The following is a 15,340-nucleotide window of genomic DNA, read 5'->3' as shown; positions in this document are numbered from 1 at the left end:
TTACATATTTACTAACTTACAGGTTACAATGTTACAATTTGCTTGAAAGTAACTCAAAATGCTTTCTCAGCTATTCATATTATTATTTGGTAAAATTAGGGAAGATTCCATGTACCTTACAATCTGAGCTTAGTAATAAAATGTGTATCAACTGCAGTGAATATATACTACATCATATTTATAGCTAAAACTCAGTCAGTAGAAGATTTCATTTCCATTTATCAAATTTATAGGTTTGCAGTGACCCCATAATGACTTCTTCAATCAGGTTCAAAAAGATGCTTTCTGTAATAAAGTTGTATAGAAAACCTTAAAATTTAAATTACAGAAGTCTACTTAAAATGCTTAGATTGACCTAAATAATTTCAGAAAGTGCCTTTCTGCCAGCCAGTACATCACTGAAATTAAATAACGGCAACCAGCAATTTATAGCTAAATTGATTAAATGCGCATTTTCCTTTTAACTTTTTTAAACTTTTATTTTTTAAATGACATGTTTTTAGAAGGTCAACTTACTTAGGATGTCGAATGTCAGGCAAGGATCTCTCTAGTGCTATATTGTTGCTAACAAATATGTTAAAACCATTTTCTCTATAGGCCGTGTCATCCTGATCATCTTCAGTGAGGGGGTATGGTTTCCCATGTTCACCTTTTCCTAGAAAGAAAAAATATATAAATATTTATTGATGAAAGTAAACCAAATAAACAGTGCATGCCTCAATCTATTTGAGTATAATAAAAATAACTGTTATTATATAAGAATGTTGTAAAGCGATGTGACTAAAATAAGCTATAGAATACTGTAAAATCTGTCAGACTGTCACATTTAACAGTTTTGTAACCTACAAGGCATTTATTTTAGGTATTATCCTACATAAACTGACAATTTTAGTCTTTCTTTACTAGCACAATAAACACCTCCAGATTTTTGCATAAATTGTACTTGTCCCAAACCCCTAGAGAGGCCAAGCAAATCTGTAATATGTATTTTTTAAAAAAAAAAAAAAAACATCTGGTTTAGTCAATTTAATAAACTTTGGAGAAAGTTAAAGAATGTTTTATTTTTACACCAAACAAGATGTGTTTAATACTTCAGATCCAAAGATTCTTTGCAGACATAAATTCTATTACAATAGTATATTTTATCATTTCTGATATTAATAACAAATCCTAATTTGTAAAGGAAAAATAATATAGATATATATTGCTTAGGCTTTTTTGTTGGCATAAAATAATATCTATAATTCAGCAGGTCCATTAACAAAACTTTCTCCTTGATTACTCATTCTATACCAATAAGACCTTATATTCTTACTCTCACCAATAATTCCATAAATATTCTGATCCAGTACAAAATCTGCTATATATATATGCACCTAATAAAAATATGTAAATATAGGATTCGTTTGAAATGATGGGTATAATTTTAAGTTTGACAGAAATAAGAACCCATACCCTTTTAAAGACATGAAAAAAGCTTAGTTGCATTTACAAGAGGATATTTTAAAATGGGTTAAAGTTATTGTTTAGAAAAGAAGTTATCTGCTTATCATTTTTTTTTATCCATGTAGAGTTGTATAATTGCTAACATATACAGATTTAAGGGTCTCCATCTAAAGTAACTAACAACTTTTTCATTCCAAAATTGCTTAAAGTGTTAGAGTGCTGCTCTTTTGTATATATGATGGACCTTTTTTAGTTTAATGGCCCTTTGTGCCATAGAGGAATGCATGTGTGCGTATGTGTATATGTGTGTGTGTGTATGTGTATATGTGTGTGTGTGTGTGTGTGTATGTGTATATGTGTATGTGTTTGTGTGTGTGTGTGTGTATGTGTATATGTGTGTGTGTGTGTATGTGTATATGTGTATATGTGTGTGTGTGTGTGTATGTGTATATGTGTAAATGTACATGTGTATATGTATAGAAAAAGGAGATACAGGATCACCAATTGATGTACATTTAAAAGCACTCACGAATCCTCACAACGAACTAGAATGTTAGAGCAACAATGGACGGGTGTTCTGAGGAAGTTTAATTAAAACTTAACATTTATTGGGGCATTACATAAAATAATGGATGGACAATACATTTAATATTACAGGAAATGACTTAGCCTATAAAAGGATGTAGTGGGTACAATAATGGTGAATACAGTCCACTTATGATCAAGATACTACACAGATGTACACTTATAAGAGAGAATAAATGGGAAAAGAATTTAGTCTTAAAAAACCTAGGATGTGGTTATTAATCCATGGTCTTCAGAAAAAATTACTAATTTCCTTATTATTAAACATCTAAGTGAAGTGTAGTTCTGTTTGAATTCAATTTTGCCCAAACTTTTTGACCATTTAAATAAATGTTAGTGATTATGGAACATTGTGGTGTTCCATATACATATAAAGATTGTAATAATCTGGAACCCTCAAATACTGTTGTTAACAGATAGCTTCTTGCAATCTAGTTGGCTACTTATTACTTATATTTTTGCTTGTTGCAGTGCTTATGAATATGTATGGGTTCAAAAAATAAATAAAATAGGGTTCAAAAGTTTGGGGAACTGATAATTCGACTATTTGTCTAGTAGTTTGATTAGTTACAATATTGTATCCTCTAACTGTATAGATATCCAATTTATATTGCTATGTAGAAACAGAATGTCTATTGCTGTTTATCTAAGTCTCAGACCGATATTATAGAAATAGTGTTTATCTATCTTTAAATCTGGAGATAACTTTGTGAAGAAACAGAATCTAATAGAGGCAAGTGTCACAAAAAGAAATTGGACATTGTTATTATATACCAGTGTTCAAAAAGAATATAATTCCTAGATTGAGTAGTGCATATGTGAGGCGTTGTTAACGTCTGATCTTTAATTTAAAGAAACCGCCACAAAATTCAAGGGGAGGTTCGGAGTAAAATGGGCTCTCACTCTTTCTTTTTTAAATATATGTAGCAGGGAATTAGCCTTAAATAGGATTATTTTATTCCGTTGATCTAGCAGAATACAGAAGAATAACCTAACTAGAAAAATCAGACCTTGGCAATAGCCTAAATAAATCCAGAGCTTGGCTTGTTACTCTAATAGTTCGCTTATAGAATTGTTAATAATATTACAATAGCATCCTTATTTCAAGCAAAATGCAATGTGACTTCGAAAATATTTAGAGACAGAATCTCATTCGGAGTATCCATACCAAGAATTATATATACTTAATAACAAACAGGCATTAGCTAGACTAGTGTTGGTGCCACCAATAATTGCAGGCATTGATGGACCTTTGGAAAGTATAGGGGAATATATAGATCATTTCCTTAAACCGTTTGTCCAATATTTGACTACTTATGTTCAGGATACCCCTGACTTCTTAAGAAAGATTAATGGCATCAATATTGAAGAAGACACAATATTGGCAACTATTGATGTTGAATCACTGTATTCAAGCATTCCCACTGAAAAAGGAATGCAGGCTACACGATTCTTTTTACAGCAAAGGGGGAGTGCTTTTCAGAAACACACAGACTTTGTTTGTGACTTACTGGAATTTGCACTAACTAATAACCTCTTTGTGTATGATGACAGGTATTTCCTGCAGATACGAGGCACGGCTATGGGGGCAAAATTTGCGCCCTCATATGCGTGCCTCTATCTGGGCTTCTGGGAAAACATTCATGTTTTGGACTCTGCCGCAGTGAGTGAGCACGTCTCTATGTGGCTTCGCTACATAGACGACGTGTTCCTATTGTGGCGAGGTACACAATCACAATTGAAGTCTTATGTTGAATCTCTGAACAATGAGACATTCAATTTAAAATTTACACTCACATATGACTCTTGCTCCATTAATTTTTTGGATGTAACAGTCATGTCCCATCAGGGTATTCTGACTACTAAAGTTTATCGTAAAAAAACCTCCACTAATAGCCTGTTAAGGGCTGATAGCTTTCACCCTAAACATCAAATAAAAGGGATACCAGTATCACAGTTTTTTAGGGCACGGAGGAATTGTACAACAGATGAGGAGTTTATGAATGAATCACAGGAGCTGACTAAACGTTTTAAAGAGAGGGGGTATCCTAAAAAAATGATAAGTACAGCATACCAACGTCAATATAAACGAACACAGGAAGAAAGTATTTTCAATGTTAAAACTAAGAAATCTAATAAAAGACAGAGTGGACCAATAAGATTCATATCTAGATATAATGAAAGCTGGGAAGATTTGAGGAAAATTATGCGGAGATACTGGCACATTCTCCTGTCAGATACTAAATTAAGCGAAATTTTAACTCCAGAACCCTTAATGACCACAAGAAGGGCTCCAAATTTACGTGACAGTCTGGTCCATAGTCATTATGTTCGGCCACCATTGGAGGGAAACTGGCTGGACAAGAAGAGCATGGAACCAGGTTGTTATCCATGCAAACAATGCAAAGCTTGCAACTATATAGAAAAAATACGTTTTTTTTCTGATAGGAAAGGCAAAGTGTACAAGATCCGATCTAAAATAACATGTAGGACGCAGGGCCTAGTATATTTAGCCAAATGTAATTGTCCCCAATACTATGTAGGGAAAACTACAAGGGCTCTACGTGATCGCACATTGGAACATGTAAGGGATATCGAACAAGATGTCATTACTTCAAGTGTGGCGAGACACTTTAAAGAATATCATAACTCGTCTCCTAACTGTTTTAGACTAATAGGTATTGATAAGGTCCACCTAGGTATTCGCGGTGGCAACATAGATAAAATCTTGCTACAGCGAGAAAGTAAGTGGATTTTCAATTTGGGAACCCTGACGCCGTATGGTTTGAATGAAGAAAATAACCTTGGCCATTTTCTATAATGCTGTACAAATAATAATTATTTACTGAATACTGTTTAGAGTATAAATAAATAGATCTGTATGAAAACATCTGGATGGGAGTCGCTGTCCCTGTGAGTGAATATGCCTCTGCATTAAGCTTTTTACTATAATTGTGGTAAATAGTATCTTTTTAGATACTTAATTATTTCACTTAGCAATTATTATGTTGCTAGCAGTAAAAAGTCGCAACAATATATTGAAACAAAGTGTCTTTTATTATAAAGAAATGTTAAAAAACGATACTCATGAATAGGAACCAATATTCACCAGCTAAGTTTCCGGAGGAAATGGCAACCAATATCCCTTTAAATGAGGAAGGCACCAAATACAAATATACAAATTGCCCGGATGAAGCCAAAGAATTGGTGAAACGTACGTCGGCTCTAACGGCTCAGTTTGATCTGAGCAAGAGTGAGGAGAACGCCCACAATAGCCTGGATCACTGCGACTAGCCAAGCAGTGTTTAGCTCCTATGGAAGGACTTTCTGTCGAGCAGCAAAAAAGCCGGTAGTAGAGTGTAGAGGGAGGAAGTATTGCTACGCTTACGTCACACGCCACGGCTTGTGTGTGCCGGGATCGACCGGCCTTCGGCTGTGGAACGTAGCGCCCTCCAGGATCACTTTTCTACAGAGAAGAAACAGCTTCTTACGGAAAGAAAATTTACAGGCGGATTACAAATGAAGTGGATATATATCTGATGACCGGTTCAGGGGATAACTTGCTATTTGAAGGACACCAACTATACAGCATGAACGTTGGCCAACGATAAGTATAATTATGCTGAACTTTATCTCATGAACTTTATGATTCATCATTATTTGTAGTTTTGATTGCGAGCATTTCTCCTCAGTATTTTATGTTCTAATTATATTTCCTTTTCATCACTTTTTTGTTTCAATTTACCATTGCATGATAATAGGGAGTATTAACCTGTTATGGTCAGCCTAATATTAGTTTTGTTCACTGTGCACAGTAGATAGTTTTAAGAAATTGTAAACTATCAGTTATTAAGTAAAACATATTGGACTAAGAGTGCTGGTGTGAGATATCTTTATTTCCTTGTTTATATATATTCTTGGTGCCACAGTATATTTAACTGGTCAATTTTGATACAATAATGATAACCTAATATAGAAAGTAACAAAATATTTAATATCAATCAATGTGTCTCAGTACGACAAGTGTTTGTATGCATGAATAAGTATCGCTTGTACTTTTGATAAGTAGACAGAAAGTCTAAAAACTGCTATCCTCATAGTGCTGATTTAAGCACGGGTAATTGGAATTTGTGGCGGTTTCTTTAAATTAAAGATCAGACGTTAACAACGCCTCATATATGTACTGCTCAATCTAGGAATTATATTCTTTTTGAACACTGTTATATAATAACAATGTCCAATTTCTTTTTGTGACACTTGCCTCTATTAGATTCTGTTTCTTCACAAAGTTATCTCCAGATTTAAAGATAGATAAAAGCTATTTCTATGATATCGGTCTGAGACTTAGATAAACAGCAATAGACATTCTGTTTCTACATAGCAATATAAATTGGATATCTATACAGTTGAGGATACAATATTGTAACTAATCAAACTACTAGACAAATAGTCGAATTATCAGTTCCCCAAACTTTTGAACCCTATTTTATTTATTTTTTGAACCCATACATATTCATAAGCACTACAACAAGCAAAAATATAAGTAATAAGTAGTCAACTAGATTGCAAGATGCTATCTGTCAACAACAGTATTTGAGGGTTCCAGATTATTACAATCTTTATATGTATATGGAACACCACAATGTTCCATAATCACTAAGATTTATTTAATGGTCAAAAAGTTTGGGCAAAATTGAATTCAAACAGAGAACTACACTTCACGTAGATGTTTAATAATAAGGCAATTAGTAATTTTTTCTGAAGACCATGGATTAATAATCACATCCTAGGTTTTTAAGACTAAATTCTTTTCCCATTTATACTCTCTTATAAGTGTACATCTGTGTAGTATCTTGATCATAAGTGGACTGTATTCACCATTATTGTACCCACTACATCCTTTTATAGGCTAAGTCATTTCCTGTATTTTAAAATGTATTGTCCATCCATTGTTTTATGTAATGCCCCAATAAATGTTAAGTTTTAATTAATCTTGCTTAGAACACCCGTCCATTGTTGCTCTAACATTCTAGTTCATTGTGAGGATTCGTGAATGCTTTTAAATGTACATCAATTGGTGATCCTGTATCTCCTTTTTCTACAAGTTGTTGTTAGTACATAGCACCTACTGCAAGTTATATTGATTGAAGTAACTAGGAGGATTATATACCTCCTCTTACTCCTAACATTTAGCATTGGAACCCTCTTTATTTATTAGTAGTGCCATGGGCCCTTGTAAAGTGTATATGTGTGTGTGTATGTATTTGTAGAAGGCTTTCCATAGAATGTATAAGTTGTACTATCTGCCGATACTTCTTTGTTACAACAAAGTATGCAACAAGCTTGTTTAATTCCTGATCTGAGGCTGGAGGAAGTAAATAAATATGCTGTTGGGCCCATATTAGACTAGATTACAAGTGGAGCACTAAACTATTGCAACCCTGCAATAAATAACCAGCCAATACAAGTGTCTGGTTATTGCTCAGATCAGATCTCTGTCTAATTTTAGAAATGTCCACCACATGCCCCCAAAAGAAGTGTTATATACTTTATTAAAAAAATAAAGATAGCAGCATCTTTATTTTTTAATAAAGTAACTGCACTTAGCAGTTTTCGGGGGCTAAAGTTGTCAGGTGTGGGTGTTAAAGAGTGCTATTGAGCACCCAGGGCTGTTCATGTTGCAGGGTCATAGGATGTGTACCCAGTCCAGTCTGAGAGTGCATTCCCCTTCTGAGTTTTGTATATGTCTAGGGTGATTACATAAGCTTGTACACCCTTGACTTGTTCCCAGTTTGTTTGATTGAGAGCTGGCATTTGTATGGCTGTATTAAGGACCCAGGTTTTGGAAGAGACCTTGATGTGGTACCTGGGCTTGTCCCATTTGGCCAGATGCGGTAACTAACTAACTCTTCCAGAGTGTGAGAGTGATAACACCAAATTTAATACACCTGCTCCCCATTCACTCCTGAGACCTTGTAACACTAACGAGTCACATGCCACCGGGGAGGGAAAATGGCTAATTGAGCCAAATTTGGACATATCCACTTAGGGGTGTACTCACTTTTGTTGCCAACAGTTTAGACATTAATGGCTGTTTGTTGAGTTATTTTGATTGTACACTCACTACTTTACATTGTAGCAAGGTGTCATTTCTTACAAAAATGTAAGGGGTGTACTCACTTTTGTGAGATACTGTATATATATATATATATATATATATATATATATATATATATATATATATATATATATATATATATATATACAGTGGATATAAAAAGTCTACACACCCCTGGTAAAATGTCAGGGTTCTGTGATGTAAAAAATGTGACAAAGATAAATCCTTTCAGAACTTTTTCCACCTTTAATGTGACCTATAAACTGTACAATTCAATTGAAAAACCCAGGGCTGTTCATGTTGCAGGGTCATAGGATGTGTACCCAGTCCAGTCTGAGAGTGCATTCCCCTTCTGAGTTTTGTATATGTCTAGGGTGATTACATAAGCTTGTACACCCTTGACTTGTTCCCAGTTTGTTTGATTGAGAGCTGGCATTTGTATGGCTGTATTAAGGACCCAGGTTTGGGAAGAGACCTTGATGTGGTACCTGGGCTTGTCCCATTTGGCCAGATGCGGTAACTAACTAACTCTTCCAGAGTGTGAGAGTGATAACACCAAATTTAATACACCTGCTCCCCATTCACTCCTGAGACCTTGTAACACTAACGAGTCACATGCCACCGGGGAGGGAAAATGGCTAATTGAGCCAAATTTGGACATATCCACTTAGGGGTGTACTCACTTTTGTTGCCAACAGTTTAGACATTAATGGCTGTTTGTTGAGTTATTTTGATTGTACACTCACTACTTTACATTGTAGCAAAGTGTCATTTCTTACAAAAATGTAAGGGGTGTACTCACTTTTGTGAGATACTGTATATATATATATATATATATATATATATATATATATATATATATATATATATATATATACAGTGGATATAAAAAGTCTACACACCCCTGGTAAAATGTCAGGGTTCTGTGATGTAAAAAATGTGACAAAGATAAATCCTTTCAGAACTTTTTCCACCTTTAATGTGACCTATAAACTGTACAATTCAATTGAAAAACAAACTGAAATCTTTTAGGAAAAGTGAAATAAAAATAAAAAACTAAAATAATATGGTTGCATAAGTGTGAACACCCTTAAACTAATACTTTATTGAAGCACCTTTTGATTTTATTACAGCACTCAGTCTCTTTGGGTATGATTTTTTCAGCATGGCACATCTTGACTTGGCAAGATTTGCCCACTCTTCTTTGCAAAAACACTCTAAATCTGTCAGAATGCGAGGGCATCTCCTGTGCACAGCCCTCTTCAGATCACCCCACAGATTTTGAATTGGATTCAGGTCTGGGCTCTGGCTGGGCCATCACAAAACTTTAATCTTCTTCTGTTGAAGCCATTCCTTTGTTGATTTGGATGTATGCTTTCGGTCGTTGTCATGCTGAAAGATTAATTTCCTCTTCATGTTCAGCTTTCTAGCAGAGGCCTGAAGGTTTTGTGCCAATATTGTCAGGTATTTAGAACTGTTCATTATTTCCTCTACCTTGACTAAGGCCCCAGTTCCAGCTGAAGAAAAACAACCCCAAAGCATGATGCTGACACCACCATGCTTCACTGTGGGTATGGTGTTCTTTTGGTGATATCCAGTGTTGTTTTTGCGCTAAACATATCTTTTGGAATTATGGCCAAAAAGTTCAACTTTGGTTTCATCAGACCAGAAAACCTTTTGCAACATGCTTTTGGGAAACTTCAGATGTGTTTTTGCAAAATTTAGCCAGGCTTGGATGTTTTTTTTTGTAAGAAAAGGCTTCCGTCTTGCCACTCTACCCCATAGCCCAGACATATGAAGAAATGGGTGATTGTTGTCACATGTACCACACAGCCAGTACTTGCCAGATAATCCTGCAGCTCCTTTAATGTTGCTGTAGGCCTCTTGGCAGCCTCCCAGACCAGTTTTCTTCTCGTCATTTCATCAATTTTGGAGGGACATCCAGTTCTTGGTAATGTCACTGTTGCACCATATTTTCTTCACTTGATGATGACTGTCTTCACTGTGTTCCATGGTATATCTAATGCCTTGGAAATTCTTTTGTACCCTTCTCCTGACTGATACCTTTTAACAATGAGATCCCTCTGATGCTTTAGAAGCTCTCTGCAGACCATGGCTTTTGCTGTAGGATGCGACTAACAAAATGTCAGGAAAGACCAACTAGAACAGCTGAACTTTATTTGGGGTTAATCAGAGGCACTTTAAATGATGACAGGTGTGTGCTGACTCCTATTTAACATTATTTTGAATGTGATAGCTTAATTCTGAACACAGCTATATCCCCAGTTATAAAAGGGTGTTCACACTTATGCAACCATATTATTTTAGTTTTTATTTTTATTTCCCTTTAGCTAAAAGATTTCAGTTTGTTTTTCAATTGAGTTGTATAGTTTATAGGTCACATTAAAGGTGGAAAAAGTTCTGAAATGACTTATCTTTGTCTTTTTTTTTTACATCACAGAAATCTGACATTTTAACAGGGGTGTATAGACTTTTTATATCCACTGTATGTATATATATATATATATATATATATATATATATATATATATATATATATATATATATATATATATATATATATATATATAATATATATATATATATATATATATATATATATATATATATATACATATATATACACACACACACACATATAGCCCTCATATCTTTAAGCCCAATAACTTTTTTGTGTATTTTTTTTAGTAATCATTTTTATTAGGTAGTGTTAGTGTAACTGTACTTTGCAATGTATTTTTGATGTCTTCTGTGACACATTTTTGTTTTGTGAAACAGTTAACCTGAGCTCTAAAGGCTGTGACACACTGCAAGCGATGTGGCGCGAGGCAAAGCAGCTGCTTTGCTCCTCGTCGCATCGCTTCTGAAGTTCAAATATTTCATCTCTGAGCGCTTAGCTACGCGACCTGATGCAGCAGAGTGCTCAGAGATGAAAAGGCAAGACACACTGAGCGCGCACAGCTGCATCTACACGCTGCGCGTCGCTCTGCTTGCAGTGTGTCACAGCCTTAAGGATGTGCTATCTCGACAAGCGTTAGCTTCAAATGCGCTTAAGCAATCATATTTACTTTCAACTTAAAATATGCGTGAAAACTTGACATGCGCTAACAGCTGTGATAACCCCTTTTTACTCATGGCTAACTGTTAGTGCTCAACTCATATTTTGATCCTAATTGTTCTAAAAAAAAAAATAGGTATATCTTTTTGAACTTTAAATGAATACTGTAATATAAATAATTTTAACAGTCATCTCTAATAAAAATAAATAATGTGAATAAAACACATTTAAACAATGTGTAATGACATTACAAAAGCAGATGTCCAAATGAGAGAAATAAAAGCAGGAAGATTTTAACAAAGGTGAAGGTTGTATTTAAAATATATGCTATTCATTGTTTAATTATTAGCAAAACAGTCAACTCTTTTAAAATGAATTCAATGTTCAATTCAGATAAGTCTATTCACGGAAACTAACTAATGTTGGAATAAGAATGATTAAAATAGTAGAATGCTGTTTACAAGTATTCTGCTTTGCAGTGTCCTGACATTTCCAAGAAGAATTACACCTTTAAACATTTTAAAAAGCTAAAAGGCCAGTTTTCGTGTGTTAAATTGGCTGTGTCATGTAGTTTTGTGCTATGCAATGGTATGCCTGCCAAGTTCAATTTCCCCTACAGACCATAAAATTTAGATTATTTTGCGAAAGAGGAATAGGGTAAAGCAAACATCTTTGTATTCCTTCTTCCTGCAAATTGTACTCATAAGATCCTTAGACTGAAAATTTAAGTCTACTGCTGATTTCTCCTAATAGGTACTGCTCCCACGGATATGTGAAAAATGTGAATTTTATGTTCCTAGATGAATGTGCCACCTTGACTGATAAGGAAGTACTAGCTTGAAGGGCCTTATTCGGGATTAAGCACCAAGAAGTCTGGTATATCATCCTTCCTTCAAACAAAAAATGAACAAATAGGAAAACATTGAACTGTATAAACAACCTTGCGGCTTTAAATAGCAGAAAATATTATGGCAGCCAAAATAATATTTGTATTTATGCAACATTAAATGGATGGAATAAAAAATACTTCATAGTAGAGTTTAAAATGTCAATATATCTAAAAATAAATTTTCTTGCAATTTTATATTTAACAACTGCATAAATATATGATATTAGGCATGAAGTAAATGTTTTCTTATTATATCTACAATTGTAATATTTAGGATTAAATATTATATTATAAACTATCATTTTTATTATTAAAATATATGCTACTTTATGCAAACAATGCAAACCTTTCAATGTAACTATTATAATACTGCAGAGGCTGTCCTTTTCTGACACTTTATTATATAAACAAAATTATTAACCAAATGTTTCACATGCTTGTCTACAAAAGTAGTACATATCTTTATATGCATGTGTTTAATTTTGGCCTCTATAGGTAGAATATTGTAGATTAAAGGGATATTCCAGCCAAATTGGAAAACACATGGGTGCATTTTGGCATTGAACAGATGCAATTTTGTAATATACATGCATTAGGGGATTTGGATAGAGGAATACTAAAATGTTAATTTTCCAATGTTCTCTCTTTGTATTACCATAAAGAGATAAGCTATTGTGGTGTGCTGTCCCTGCAAGATAAGCCTATTTCAATGTGTTGTAGTTTCATTTAACACATGTAACTATTTCATATGCAAAACATAGCTAAAGGAGCAATTTCACATACATTTTATATTATGCAGCTGGTATATCAAGTTGTTAGAAACACAATTTACAGTACTGTCCCTTTAAAGTCTAGAGATATTTTTTCTAGGTAAATCAGCTTTTCTACAAATTGTGATTGACCTCTTAATTACAATCATGAATAAAACTCAGATGATCCTATTGTATTTCTGAACATAAGGAATAGTTTAAAGGTGTAATCTGTTAACTATCTAACCATGAATGTTTAATAGGAAATTACTGTGCTTGTTAACAAGTGAAATAAGCATGGATGAGATTGTCAGCCAAAGAAACCAAAAAGAGCAAAAATGTACCAAACTTTCCCAAAGTAAAAGTCTTATACAATATTTAACCCTTTAAGGACACAGCTTTCAGTTTGCTCAATTGTTTTATGACGGAAAAATTCCGTCATATGTCCTTAAGAGGTTAAACACATATAATTTAAAAAGCAGTGTGCAAAGTGTTACTGCTGGTGTGTCTCAAAGCAAGAGACATGGCCCCATTTAATTGAAAACATGAACAACTGAAATTATCAGAAGCCAGATGACATACATAGGACAACATCATGATGATGATTTGAACAGACAAAATGTGAACCAGCACAGCTCCAACAAGAGTCCCACAGTGAGAAACTGTCAAACTCACAAATCAATAGAAAAACAAAGAGAAGGTGGTCTCCAATAATGCAAAAAATCCTCTTTATTAAATTACATAGGATGGGATCCAAACAGCTCACAACGTTTTGGGGTAACTCCACTTAGTCATGTGACTAAGGGAAGTTACCCCGAAACGTTGTGATCTGTTTTGATCCCATCCTATGTAACTCAATAAAAACAAGTAAAACAAATGAGTAAAAACAAATGCTGAGTGTTTGTTTTTACTAATTTGTTTTACTTGTTTTAACTTGTGCTCTTGATAAAGACGTGTAATACGTTGAAACGCATTGAGCAAATAAAACCTCTTTTACCTAAGTTGAAAGATTGTTAATATCTTTCTTTGCTGTGCCGGGCTGGATTCTCCTTTTATATGGAGTAAGTTACTACATTTTTTTCCATTTCACATTGGATATCTTTGTCACTTGGGTTTCCATTCATTTACAGTCTAGTATTTGGACACTCTTTGGAAGATTGGCATTTGACACTAGAATCCTGTGGACTCTTGCCACCTGACGTCACATTCCATTTCAGCTGAACACATACAACTTATGGAGTGAGCATACTGCACCCATATTAATTGGTATTTATATATGCTTCAAGCCTTTTTCTCTTCATTTATTAGAGAAAAATCATCTAATAGACCTGCGCCATCTATCACCACTACCTTATCTCTATACAGTCACAGAGGAGAGACTGCAAAAAGGCTGTGGTCTAATCTAAAGGAGAGTATCAGTTCTTAGTTCATCTGTTACAGATTATTGTGTGTTTTTTTCCAATATTGTGTTTATACCATCAGGCACATCTGTACATTGCTTGTGTTATACATTAAAAGGGGACTGCAATGGCTTGTTTGTTCCGGGGCATCATATAACATTTACTTACATTCATGATTACAATTTAGCACATTTCAAACCACAAACCAGCAGTTACTATATATATATATATATATATATATATATATATATATATATATACATACACATTTGCTTCATTCTCTTGTTATCCTTTGCTGAAAGAACAGCATTGCACTACTGGTAGCTAGCTGAACATATCTAGTTAGACAATCAAAATAGACAAATGTATTCAGGTACCAATACCCAGCTAGCTCCCACTAGTTAAGGATATGTGCGTGTTCATTTTCAACAATGGATACCAACAGAACAAAGTACATTTGAATATAGAAGATTTGAAAAGTGTCTGAAAATTGCATGCTCTATCTGATTCTTGCAAGTTTAATTTGGACTTTTGTAAGCATTTAAGCTCACTTTCAACATTAACATATACATATTTCAACTTGTGTTTTTGCTTTTAGTTATAACGATGTTCCTTGCATGGCCATATTGCTGATGGCATGCATTTGTTCTGGGTCTCACATGGGTGTATAGTTAATTTCATGGGGATTACTAGGACATGTGTCAAAGCCTCATTTAAGCATATAGCAATCATAATTGGTGCTGCTAAAGTCATTCATCTTAGCATAGCCAGCATAATATCTCTATATTTCTATAAATACATCAATATAATTTTTTTTATATATCTGCAAATAAATATTTCCATTGTATCATTATTATTATGATCAATATTATTATATTTCTATTTAAAGAGACATTGTAATACAAGCTACACAAGAATGGCACACTATTTTAAGCTCAGCTTTCACATTCAGTGCTTTTGAAAACAAGTATTAATGTTATCACTTGCTATCTTCCTTTTAAAAACATGAAAGTTGTATAGCAAAGAACTTAACCAAAAAATCAACTGCTTTAACAGAATTTTAGCATTCTGTTG

The 15,340-nt window shown here is 34.0% G+C and overlaps 1 protein-coding gene across 1 annotated transcript in view; it reads right to left on the bottom strand.

The window, feature by feature from the left end:
* GALNTL6 (polypeptide N-acetylgalactosaminyltransferase like 6) overlaps positions 1 to 15,340 on the bottom strand; it is a 1,706,608-nt gene that overhangs the window by 1,417,296 nt on the left and 273,972 nt on the right. Inside the window, 1 exon segment of the mRNA XM_053700241.1 lies at positions 517 to 655. Within this exon segment, the coding sequence (XP_053556216.1) occupies positions 517 to 655 (139 nt within the window).

This window comes from Bombina bombina, chromosome 2 (assembly GCF_027579735.1).
Source record: "Bombina bombina isolate aBomBom1 chromosome 2, aBomBom1.pri, whole genome shotgun sequence".
Lineage (NCBI taxonomy): Eukaryota > Metazoa > Chordata > Amphibia > Anura > Bombinatoridae > Bombina > Bombina bombina.
The sequence above is the reverse complement of the archived record's forward strand: the minus strand, read 5'-3'. Positions and strand labels throughout refer to the sequence as shown.